An 11,999-nucleotide genomic window follows, 5' to 3' on the forward strand; every position below is an offset into this window, starting at 1 on the left:
TCTCTCTCTCTCTCTCTCTCAGTGGCAATAAAACTCAAACTCAAACTCAAACTCAAACTCTCTCTCTCTCTCTCTCTCTCTCTCTCTCTCCCGCCTTCTCTCTCCCAACCCCTCCACCCCCACCCCTTTTTTCTATGACGAAGAAGGCATTGAAAAAGAAGCAGAAGACGATGACGTTGAAAAAAGCTGAAGGAACGCCGCAGGAGGGAAGGGGAAAAAACGCTAGCTTCCTGCGCACATAAATGGCAGCCGTGCAGTCGACAAGGCAGTGTGGCGGCGGCGGCCGAGGCGTACCCTGAGATATAGAGGACCAGAGAGAAAGGGAAACTGGAGGGAGTCGGGAGGCAACAACAACGCACCTGGTCTGCGCTCGTTCGGTGGTGGTTCTAGGAAGAGGAGACGTATTCTCTTGAAGATGTGCACCCCCGTTTTTTCCTGGGATAGAACAAAAATTAGTACTCAAATAAATCAGAGAAAAAGAACATAAGTTCAGGTAGGGTCCGCTCGCACTCGATCGTAAGAGTGCCAAGCTGCGCCGCCGGCATTATATGACCTGCGCAGCACGTTTACTGCAGTGCTTCACTTGTTCCCATTTTGTGACCTGTGTCCCGGCTGGAGTTGGAAAGGACGGCAGTGTCCAAGCTTTCATGTCAAATCTTTCTGCAGCTTCCGCAGTCGGAAAGTAAACGAAACAGTCGAACGCCAAACTTGTGATCAGCTACGGCCATGGTTTTTATTTAGTCGCTCTTTCGACGACCGATACTGAATATTGTCGGAATCGTGCTTTGCTGTGATATGGATGATTTCGAAAAATACTTGACTGAGCCCGCATAACAGTTGAACTCGGTTAAACTTTTCTAGGGGCGTTTGAATCAGTGCGCTAGTGCGCGTAGAGATACCGGCTCTATCCATTTTCTTTTCCTCTCAGGTGTTTGTGTCCAAGGGAACAGTGGGTGCTAGAGGAGACACGCGAAACGCAAGAATGATTTCTTTTTATGAGCGTGGGAGTGAATCTGTCTGCGTCCACACAACAATTGTCTAGGCGGCGGCTGCAAGAAACCGTAAAAAGTATGCGCTGTTTATGTTATTGCAGGGCAGCAAGGATGTGGGCATGTGAGTGTGTGAGAGAGAGAGAGAGAGAGAGAGAGAGAGAGAGAGAGAGAGAGAGAACAGACAGAACAGAGAACAGGCGTCCGTGCGTCCCAAACGGTTACTCCTGCGTTAGCGGTGGTAGTGTGCCATCCGTTTGCTTTTATGCATTGTCGTCTCTCTCCCTCCCTCTCCCTCCCCCCACCTCTTTCTTTCTGACCCGCTGACATTTTTATGCCTCTGCTCCGTTGCGCTGGATGCCGAACATGTGGCACGTGACGTCATAACGACATCTCACGAGAGTTACCACCACTACCCGACGGACGAATGTCAGTCGCTCCGCTCGCCAGAGCAGGTGTGCGCGCCTTTAACGGTGCAGGGTTTGTCGCGTGGAAAATCGCAGTATTTCACAGTTTTATTATTTTGTTGGATGTGGAAACGGTGTGGAGGTAGATGCCGCGTGCTCTAGCGGGACTGCGAGTAAAGTGGTTGGAAAACACGCCACTGGCGCCCTTTGACAGGTTTCATAAAAAACAAAAACTACCTCATGTTTTTACCTAAATTGAAAGGGCCGCAAATTAGAAGTGGCTGTTGCACCACGGCACGTCGACGCCTTCCATTTAACCTGTCGGCGTCTAGGTCGCGGTCAAAGTAGACGCGGGTCAGTAGCGAGGATTGAAAGAATGGCGCTTTTCGAAAGCCAAACCAGACGGGATGAGGTCGAGTGCGGGGAGGCGAAGGGGGCAGGAAACCAATATTGCCAAACCAGGACCTGCAGGGCCGCTCAGAGAGAGAGAGAGAGGGGGGGGGAGTGAGGGAGGGTCGAGGGGTAAGGGCACGGTATGCTAATCGTCTACTTGCCTCACTGACAGCCCGCACGATGCGACCTTAACGCTGCGGATTTGGATTAGATTCACTTTATTACCTTTTTTTACTGTTTTTTTTTATTCTTTCGCTTTCTTTCTTCCTCCTGTGCACTGCTGTTGTGCGGGGCTGCCCTCTGCGACCTTCTGCTATACGGAGGACGTGTTCATCCCGTACCGTATTGAATGGCTCTGGCCTCTTCTATAGCTACTTCACTTTTATTGATTTGAATTACTTTCGCAACGAGTCCCTTGTCGCTTCACATAGCTAGGGCGTGGCGTTGCGTGGCGGCTGGCGCGGGTGGCGGGCCCTTCCATGGGGTATTGGTGGCAGGGGTCCGCTCTCAAGGCCTCCCTCCTGCCCTGCGCTCGCGTTCTTCTACCCCCCCCCCCTCTCTCCCTCTGTCTCTCTGTCTCTGTCTCTCCCTCTGTCTCTCTCTCTCTGTCTCTCTCCCTCTGTGTCTCTGTCTCTCCCCCCTCCCACCCGAGCGTTGCAGACATTGTACCCGGCGGCCTGGGCGCCTCGCTCGGCTGAGCTCGGTCGCCCGACTCGGCACTTCCGGTCTTGCGTTTCTTTCGACGTTCCCGACTTCCGGTGCCGGCGAGTCTTCCTCCGGGGGAGGGAATTACTCCGCAGGATGCTCGTTGGGGGCCACACCACCACACACGTGTTACGTAACGAGATATTAATTGTGTGTAATTGGACGAGAGAGAGGGATATTAACATTTATATATATATTGCAGATGTAAGGACACTCACTGTGTGGACTACACCTCACTGTGTACACACACTGTTAAAAGCTTCCGGTGAATTTCACCGGAAGTTGCAGTGAACCCTGCATGACACTGTAGCTTAATTAGATTTCACTGTAAGCTACGGCGAATGTCACTCTAAGCTACGGTGAAAATAACTGCGAAGTTCGGTTGTGCGCCTTGATTAACCGTAGCTTACATTGACATTGACCGTAGCTAACAGTGACATTGAAACTGAAAATAAAAAGAACGGTGAGAACTCACCGTAAGCTACAGTGCTGCAGGGCCACTGTCACTTAAGGGGAATTTCGCAGTAAGCTTTTTCAGTGCACCTATATGTTTGAAACTCTTTGCTGTCAGAGCGTGGAGTGTGTCTTGTGTTACTGCTTCAATCCTTAAACAAAACCAAAATAATCTCAAACCAACTAAAAATCTTCAAAAATCTTTGAAACAACGAAGCAATATGTTTGCTATTGCGGTAGCAAATGCTTCGCAAGGTTTTAGCCATGCCGTGATGCGGGTTCGCATGCTATCTCACCCTGGCCGCCTCCCCTCGGCTGCTTCTCGTCACTTTACTCCGCCGCTGAGGTGACCCGGTTAATGGTTGGCAATCTGAAACGCATCCACCATGTCGTGCACGGCGTGCCACGAATTTACAAAGGGGGTGGAGGGAAGGGGACTCTGAAGGGTGCCGGAGAGGGTAGCAGGAGCAGGGACCGCCCCGCCGCTACCTCGGCTGTGATTGGCCAGGTAGACGCGTCACTTTGAGTTGAGGCGCCACTTGCCGAAGACGAGACGCGGTTGCGGTGAGCGCCCACAGCCTGGGTTTCTCCAACGATACGTCAGCAATATGATTGTGTTCAACTTCTTTTTAATTCGCTTTCATTTTTCTTGGAATGTATTTCGGGTTTTAGATGCGATAAATCCCCCACGGATTTCAATAGGCCGAACTCACTCTTTGGAGTGCATTGAGTGCTCTTAATACTACAAAAGACAAACATGCTTGCACCCTGAAAAAAATAGCATTTCGCTTGATTAGAGTGCTTCGTATGTTAGGGTGACGGCGTCGTCCATCATATTTCCTACTCTGCTGGACTGAAGGTTTGGAGCGTTGCCGTTGAAGTAAAGTTGCCATTTTAATGCAAGGGCCTCAACGGAATGAGATGCCTCTTTTGCGTCGTGTTTTGTTGCGTTGCCTCCTTCCCTGCTGCTTGGCTCACCGCACGGTCCATGTAGCCCCACCCCGCCCAACCGTGTTCCGCCCGCCGGCCTCGCCACACGCCGCTGCCGGCCTGACATTCGAACCTGTAGCCGGAAGGGAGGACGGTTGGCACGACTGGGCAGAGAGTGAGGTAGGGAAGGGGGGGGCGGAGGGGAGGGGCGCCGCACGGCCAGAAGCAATCCGCGAAACGCCTGGAAATGCCACGGGGGCGATCGGCTGGAAGCGGAGTCTCTGCTATCGCACCAGTAACACTCACACAGCACCGGACTGGCCGGCCGGGCGGCCGGGCCGCCAGCTGGCGATGGGTTGTGTTTTGCAGAAGCAGTAGTGCCAACCAACCCTCGTTGCTGTACCGACGCAAGTCCTACATTTCAACAGACAACGCGATGACGATCGACACCATCGCATCGCTGGATAAAGAAAGGTGCTAAAGCCGGCTAAATCCTGCCAGTGCGCGGGTTCGTCATGTGAATTCATAATTTAACTGTCCCTGTAAAAGCAATATTAAGCCCTAAAGGTACTATAAATAAAGTATCGTATAAATGTACAAATTTCAGCAACCTGCTTTGTCACCCTTTTCACAAACACACACACAACCACTCACACACACACGCACACACACACAATCACGCGACGGTTGGTGTGACCTTAATGTGGCGTCCTTGTCACCCGCCCATGGTGTTATGGTGGTATGTGATACCTGCCGGTGGCGTAGAGGCCGACCCGGCCGCCCGCTAGCGTGGTTCCCACCACGCCACGCCTCGCCTCGCCACGCCCCGCCACACCACGCGGCCCCCTTGTATCTGTCCTTGTCATCTCGGATTGCCGGGGGACCACGGCACGCCGCCAGGCGATACCATTGTGACCAGGAATTTGCTGAGGAATGCGGACCGCACGCCTCCCCGCAACCGTGGGAGAGAGATAGAGATAGAGAGAGAAAGAGAGAGAGAAGAGAGAGACCGAGACCCTCTCCATCGACCCATTCCCATTCATCCATCCGCAGTCGCAGGTTCCGTTCGCACCGGTTTTGTGTGCCTCGGCCGCCGCCCGCCGCCTGCGGCCCGCGGGGTAGGCAGGCCCGCGCTGCACCTCTGCTGCACGGGACTGCATACCCTCCGGGCGCTCAGGACTGCTAGTATCGCGCCATGCCATGCCGAGAACTCACTGTGACTGTTGGCACCTGTTTTGTGTGTGTGTGTGTGTGTGTGTGTGTGTGTGTTGACTTTATCATTTCGACAGCAGTGTATGTCTATGCTGGCCGCTGCGGCGTTCCTCAACTTCGTTTCTATAGCTATATTCCCACACCGCACTATTGTGCAAGACAACGCCTCTTCTTTTGCCACCGCCTTTTGCTGTTCTCGGAGCGCGCGCGTGTCAGTGCCGTGCACCTCCCGGTGTGGGATGCTCTTTAAAAGCGAACCCGAGCCTCCCGCCGCCTAACCTGCCGCGGATAAGCAGCGGCAATATCGGCTTAGGCTGAGGTACGCCCCTTGCTACCCCCCCCTCCCCTTCCCCTCTCTCCTCCCCCTCAACTCCGTTACAATCTCGCTTAGCCCTGGACGTGCGCAGAATGGCAGGCGAAGCGACCTTGTTGTGTAGGAAAAAGTGATTTTTGATGGACAACAGCGCACACCCCTCGCGACATATTAGGCCGAGGCAATCTGGTGAACCAGCGGCAACCGTAAACCGAATTCAGGGGGTTAAGTCGCTGCGGGTAATTGGTTGGTACACTGGAAAAACAAAGGTAGGTCTTAGTGCCTTTTGAAGGTGCTAAATTGTAATTCACGAAATTTAAGGCACGACCGTATTCAGAGTCACTAAAATTGGCACCTTTCGAAAACTTTTCAGGGGCGCGAATCTTTTGGTGCACCAATTAATTGGCATACCCTTGTAAAGGCACGAAAGTCGTTAACACCCCAAGAAAGAATATTGATTCCTACCTTTGTTTTCCCAGTGTACACACTAAAATATTATCAATTTTTTTGTTCACAGCTTACTGAAATCTGTAAATATCCTCAGCTTTTTGTAATACGGCAGTGTAAAGAAATCTCTTCATAACGTATTAAAAAACTCGTGAGCGTGTTTACAGATTTCAATACAGCTATGTACAAAGATTTCGTCATGTCCTGTTTGGATCTAAGGTTTTTAATCATATCCAAGGTAACGTGTTTTTTAAATGACGCATTCAAGAAAGAGCACACTGTCAGATTCCTGCCAAGCAATGCTTTGCAGACCTGCAGATCCTTTCCAACTACGAAGCATTACTTTGAAATTACAAAGTGATGCCATGCAATTGCAAAATCAATACTTTGCAGCTCATTTCATACTGCTTCGCAATTGCAAAGCACCTCCTTGTAATTGCAAAGTAAATGCTTCGTAATTACAAAGGATGTAAATTCTTTCCAGTTCTGCAAACGCCTGCAAAGCATTGCTTTGTAGGAATTTAACAGTGCAAGACGAATGGCATAGTTAAGCAAAGGAGAGAGAGAGGGAGAGACAGAGAGAGAGAGAGACACACACACACACACACAGAGAAAGACAGTGCCGAAAAGGAAAAGTAAACCCCCCGCTCCCTCGAAGGATAAGAAATTTTCGCCCCGCGAAGCCGCCACCGCTGTTCCGCTTCTTATTGCTGACGGAGAAAATTCCTTAATGTAAACGATACCGCCCGATGCTCTCTCCATTCGGCCGGATATTAAAGGGGACGGGGTGGGCGCTACGCGGCGCTACGCGGCGCGCTGCGAAGGGCTTGCCGCTGCTGCCCCCAGCCTGCCTCCCCATCGCGGCGCGTGGCGGGGTGTGGCGTCAATGGTGCCCTGGCTTATTGTGCGCGGGGACGGAAGACCTCCACGTCACAGGGCCAATTAGACGCGGGAGGCGCGTGGGCGCGGAGACATAGAGAGAGAGGGAGAGAGAGAGAGAGAGAGAGAGAGAGGGAGAGAGAGAGAGAGAGAGAGGGGGGGGGGATCAAAGCGCGGTAAGCGTCAATCTTAGATGAGCAGACGGCGCCTAGAATACTCTCAGACCTGTACTGATTATTTGTGTCATTTAAAACGTAGAATTCTCTACAGCAAGAATTACTGATCAATTTTGTCAATTATTCCGTGTAGTTTCGTTTTATTCATCACGGTAAAAACAATGTCTCATTTTTAAGGGAAAAGGGAAAACTTAGAGAAAATCCCTAATTGGTTTGTGGAAAGTTCCTCGGATTTCGAGGAAGTCTTTTCAAAAAATGTTCCTTTTCCTTATTTTTTGAGGAGTGTCCTCAAAATCTGAGGCGATATCTGAGGAGTTTTCCTCAAATTTGGGAGATTCTCAAAGTTTTCCCTCTTTTCTCAATTAATGAGACATTGTTTTTACCGTGATACTAATAAAAAATGACAAAGAGCGGCAAAAGATCAGTTTCGGGATGAGAGTGAAGTAAAAAGCAGTCCAAATGAGATTAGTGTTTTTAGAAATCTTCCTCGTTGACCTATATATATTTTTCGCCTTTACTTACATTTTTTCCCTCGTAAAAGTGCTGGTAAAGTGAGAAGTTAAACAATGTGATTTTTGTCACCTCTATAGAGACATATCTGTCCCTCTCCCTCTCTCTCCCCCTATTCCTGTCTGTCGCTTTCTCTCTCTCTCTCTCTCTCTCTCTCTCTCTCTCTCTCTCTCTCTCTCTCTCATCCTCGCAATGGGTGCCGCTTGCTCATTTCGCATTATTTCTTTCTCCTTCCAAAATTAGAAAATTAATCCGTTTTCTCTTTGGCTCTGCATTGTCCGTCGGGCCCGCGTAAACCTCTGCCCGTTCCATAAGTCAATTAGGGTCTAATTCGTGTTCCGTTATCGGTGCCTTCCATATCCCATTCCACTCGCCTCCATCCCCTTATTCAGTTTTTTGACGTCTTCTTCATAGTATTATTTTAAAATAACTAAAAAGGCCGCTCCCATTGGCTTACTCTTCCAGACTTCTTCCTTCCATCTCCCCAGCTCCTTCAGTGTTCCTGTCTCGAGAAGAGCAGGACCGACCGGTCTTATGGATTTCTGCTGGTGCGCTGCTCAATTGCGCTCTCTCTCTCTCTCTCTCCCTCTCTCTCTCTCTCTCTCTCTCTCTCTCTATCTTTTTTTCTCTCTGTAGTCTTGCAATTCTGGCAAAATGCAGTGGCCAACGGTATACGGCTGGCAATGGCAGAGCGGACCCAGCCGCCTCAGCAGCTGCTCCACGAATCCTTCCCGGAGGGCAGGAGCGCCTGCGAGTCGCGGGGCAGGCAAGCCCGCCCCACTCGCATGTGTGACGGGCCGGCCTACTCAACGGGCGCTCCCTGTCTCTCGCTCTATGAACAAAATCTTTTGTTGTAAGTTATAACGACAAAGCCCCTATATTGCACCTTTGTTTATAGTCGTCTCGCTCTTTCTCTCTCGCTCTCACTCACACACGCGCAGGGCTGCTGATGTAACGCCACGGACACGTGTTGTAATCACGGCAGCCGAGGACAAGTCCCTCGCCAACTTCTGAGCGGAGCGCCTCGTCAGGTGGGGCGAGAGCGGCGCGCAGCGGAGGCACAAGAAGAGCAAAGAAGACGAAAACGAAGTGAAATTAGAGGTCGAGTGACATGATGAGACCTTCCGTCCCTCGCCGCTGCCGTCGCTGCCGTCGCCTTGTCGTCCGCAGCAGCTTCCTTCATTTCGCCTGAGACTTGTGAATTAATTTTGTTGCCCTTTTTTCCCGTTTCGTCATGAACGCTGGCAGCGTTTCGTAATATTAAGTGTGGTGCTGCGTGAGTTAGTGTCTGGTATTTCGTGGGTAGTTCTATTGAATTTGGAATTTTTTGTGAAAACGGTTTAATTTCACCACTCACTTCGCTGTTCAGAAATGGAAGAAAAAAACGCTTTAATTGATTCAATAGATAACAATTTAGTATTACGTACAGTTGCAAAGCTTGTGTGTGTGTATGGGTGAGTGGGTGTGCGCGCACACACCTCCTGTTAAATATCACAAATCTGTGAAAATCACACTCAATTATATTATTGTGTGTCCGAGAGGTACAAACCTGTTCATGTATTGTTAGCGAGTACTCCCTTTGGGGAGCTGCTCCCGCTCAGCCTGTTTGGCTCGCTCGGCCGTCAGTAGCTGCGCAATGGCGCACTGCACGATGTCAGTCGCGCCGCCCGACCGACCCCAGGATGTGGGGGAAAATGAGATTCGGGGAGATGAGACAAACGCGCCAGAGAGATCAAAGAACGTGAAAATAACGAGGTTCTTGCTCAGAGCGCCCTCTAGCGGCGGTGACGGGAAGTTCGCGAAGTAGCGAAGGGGTGCGAAAGTGGAAAAGAGGAAGAGGGGGAGGGGGCGAACAGGAGGTGCGCGCGGGGAAATTGGATGTGCACAAGGTATGCGGTGCGCTAGAGCAGATTTTATGGGTTTGGTGCGGTAGGCTTGTGTGACTGGAAATGAACTCCCTGCCTCTATGCCCCCCCTCCCCTCTCCGCTTCCCTCTTGCCCCCTCTCTCACTCCCCTTTAACGCACACTTGCACATGTGTGCCTCGCTCCTCCTAAAAATGTTACTGTCTGACAAGGTGTCTGACAAGTCTACCGTCCAAACTGCCATGTGTACTGTTCCTTCAAAGGTAGTGTGCTTTAACTAACTTTGTTCGTTGTATTTTATTTTATTTTTTACTTGTGTTTGCTTTGACCTAAAAGTGTATCATGTAGGGCGAGGGAAGAAGTTAATCATGACACGCCTGTGGACGTTTATTATGAGGGGAATAAACTTTTCAATTTTGCTTTGTTTGCTGACGCGCGTCTTTTGTTTCCTTTTGCAGTATGCAGCCAGTTCTCGAGAGGGGTGTTCGCCATGCTGGGCGCGGTGTCACCAGACTCGTTCGACACGCTGCACTCGTACTCAAACATCTTCCAGATGCCCTTCGTCACGCCTTGGTTTCCTGAGAAGGTAAGGTCCTACATGGCCATGATCCGATGGGTTTTTTTTCTTCCTACGCCCAAGTAGATCGGCAAGATGAATAAATTTTTTGCTGGGTGCGGATCGAGCTCCAGGCTATGCCACGTGTTGTTGGTTGTCTGTACACATTCCGTTGATGGTTTTGAGAGGCACCTCGTTGACGGTTCTTAAATTTAAGAGTTATCGCAAAACAACCTCTTTATGTATGACAAATTTAAAAGAATCGTGATGATTTTTATCTAACGTGTTATAATTAAGTCGGTTTTTATTTCTCCTTTGTCGCGTCTGATTTGGAGAAAAAAACACGGCCAGAGCCCATACGCGCTGCACAGCCGTCATCAGCACACTCGATATGACATATCGATGTGGGAATCGAACCGCGAGACTCCTCGATGCCCCATCCGCTTTTATCCTTCCCTATCCCAATTCACCATCACGACCACCATACCGAACCACAACAGAAAAACAAAACAAAGAAAAAGGAGCTTGTGTGCCCCTTTGCGCGGCCCAATTTTGATGGCAGCAGCGCGCACAATATGATTATGTGTGTGCGGCCCAATCCATCCGAAGTGGCTTGAGCATGCGGTCATAAATTTAGCTGCGTTCGTTTCTTTTTTCTTGCGAGGCAACTAATTTATCGGCTGGGCTGCGCGAGGCGTGGAACGTCAGCCCTATTGAAGAGTCTGGCCGCGCGAATAAACGTTCTGTGCAAAGTCGCAATGTCTTGTGAATTTTACTTTCAATTGGGATGGAGAGGAAAATTATTTACTTCAATCACTTTTAAAAGATCATTTAGCTGTTAAAATGACACTACAATTCTTACAAGCATCATAATTCTTCACCTTTCCAGAGTTTCAATGCCGTTGTAGAGGAACAATCAGAGTTCCTAACAAATTTCCTTTAAACCGCTAAAACCCAGGGTATCCTATCATTTGCTTTAAGTCTTATCAAAGATTTTCTCAGATCGGGAAATACTTCTTCGACTGTTATTTTCTTACCGAGCCCAATTAAAATAGTTCATTAACATACAACATTAATATAGTTCCACACACTAAACCCTTATGCATTTTATTGTGCATAACAAACATGCAAAATTTTATACAGCCAGTAATATGCACAAATTTTGTACATAATGAATAACAAATTATGCATAGTGATGCACAAGCTGTACAGTCATGCATAAAATTGTGCATAATGTTATAGCTGTATAAAATTCTGCATGTTTATGCACAACACAATGCATAAGGATTTAGTGTGCATATGATTTCAATACAATTAATTGTGAAACACATTTACCTTTAATATTGTCTGGCAGGTTCTGACGCCGTCCTCGGGGTCGTTGGACTACGCCATCAGCATGAGGCCTGAGTACCACCAGGCCATCATTGATGTCGTGAAGTTCTACGGCTGGAAGCACATCATCTACATGTACGACTCGCACGACGGTAAGTGGCGCAGCAACTCCACGGTCCCGTGTAGACCAGGGACCACCAACGCTGTGAAAGGACCATCCGATTCTTCGAGTTACAGGGTACAAGTTGGAAGAACTTGTAAAATTTGAAGAAAACTCCTCATGTTTCGAGGATATCTCATTTAAAAAAATGAGAAAATTTCACACTTGTTTTCTTTAGTGAGGGGACTTTGGAAGGGATTTCCTCAAATCCTAGGAGGTCCTCAAAGTTTATCCCTTTTCACGCATTGATTTTACCGTGCCGCCAACAAGAACGGATGGCATGAACAATGAACACGTCGTATTTACAAATGTACAAGCCCGCTCTCCCGGTCCACCGTACTTCCGTACTTCCGCCGTGCATGAGCGCAGTGTAGTTTCGGCGTGCCCTCTACAGCTAATCTCGAAAATGGACTCCCACTTGGAGCGCCAGCAGCAGCCGGCACCAGCACCGATGGTGGCCACCAGCCATGCTATACACAACGCGGCTCGATCAGTGGCCGATAGTAAAGATGCACCGTTCCTACAGGGCCCTGGTGCTGTAAAAGCGCGCAACCGAATAAAAGAGGTATTCGTGCACCCACTCCCCTTCACCATCTCTCTCTCTCTCTCTCTCTCTCTCTCTCTCTCTCTCTCTCTCTCTCTTTCTCTCTCGCGGCGGTGGAGCTGTAAAGTG

General features: G+C 49.5%; 1 protein-coding gene across 1 annotated transcript in view; it reads left to right on the forward strand.

Moving 5' to 3' along the window:
* Window positions 1-11,999, forward strand: part of LOC113212769 (glutamate receptor 1-like) — a 355,157-nt gene that overhangs the window by 313,301 nt on the left and 29,857 nt on the right. The window contains exons 3-4 of the mRNA XM_052265819.1: window positions 9,737-9,864; window positions 11,189-11,318. Coding sequence (XP_052121779.1) covers window positions 9,737-9,864; window positions 11,189-11,318 — 258 coding nt within the window. The remainder of the gene's footprint in view (window positions 1-9,736; window positions 9,865-11,188; window positions 11,319-11,999) is intronic.

Source organism: Frankliniella occidentalis, unplaced genomic scaffold (assembly GCF_000697945.3).
Source record: "Frankliniella occidentalis isolate FOCC.00 unplaced genomic scaffold, Focc_3.1 Scaffold31, whole genome shotgun sequence".
Classification (NCBI taxonomy): Eukaryota; Metazoa; Arthropoda; class Insecta; order Thysanoptera; family Thripidae; genus Frankliniella; species Frankliniella occidentalis.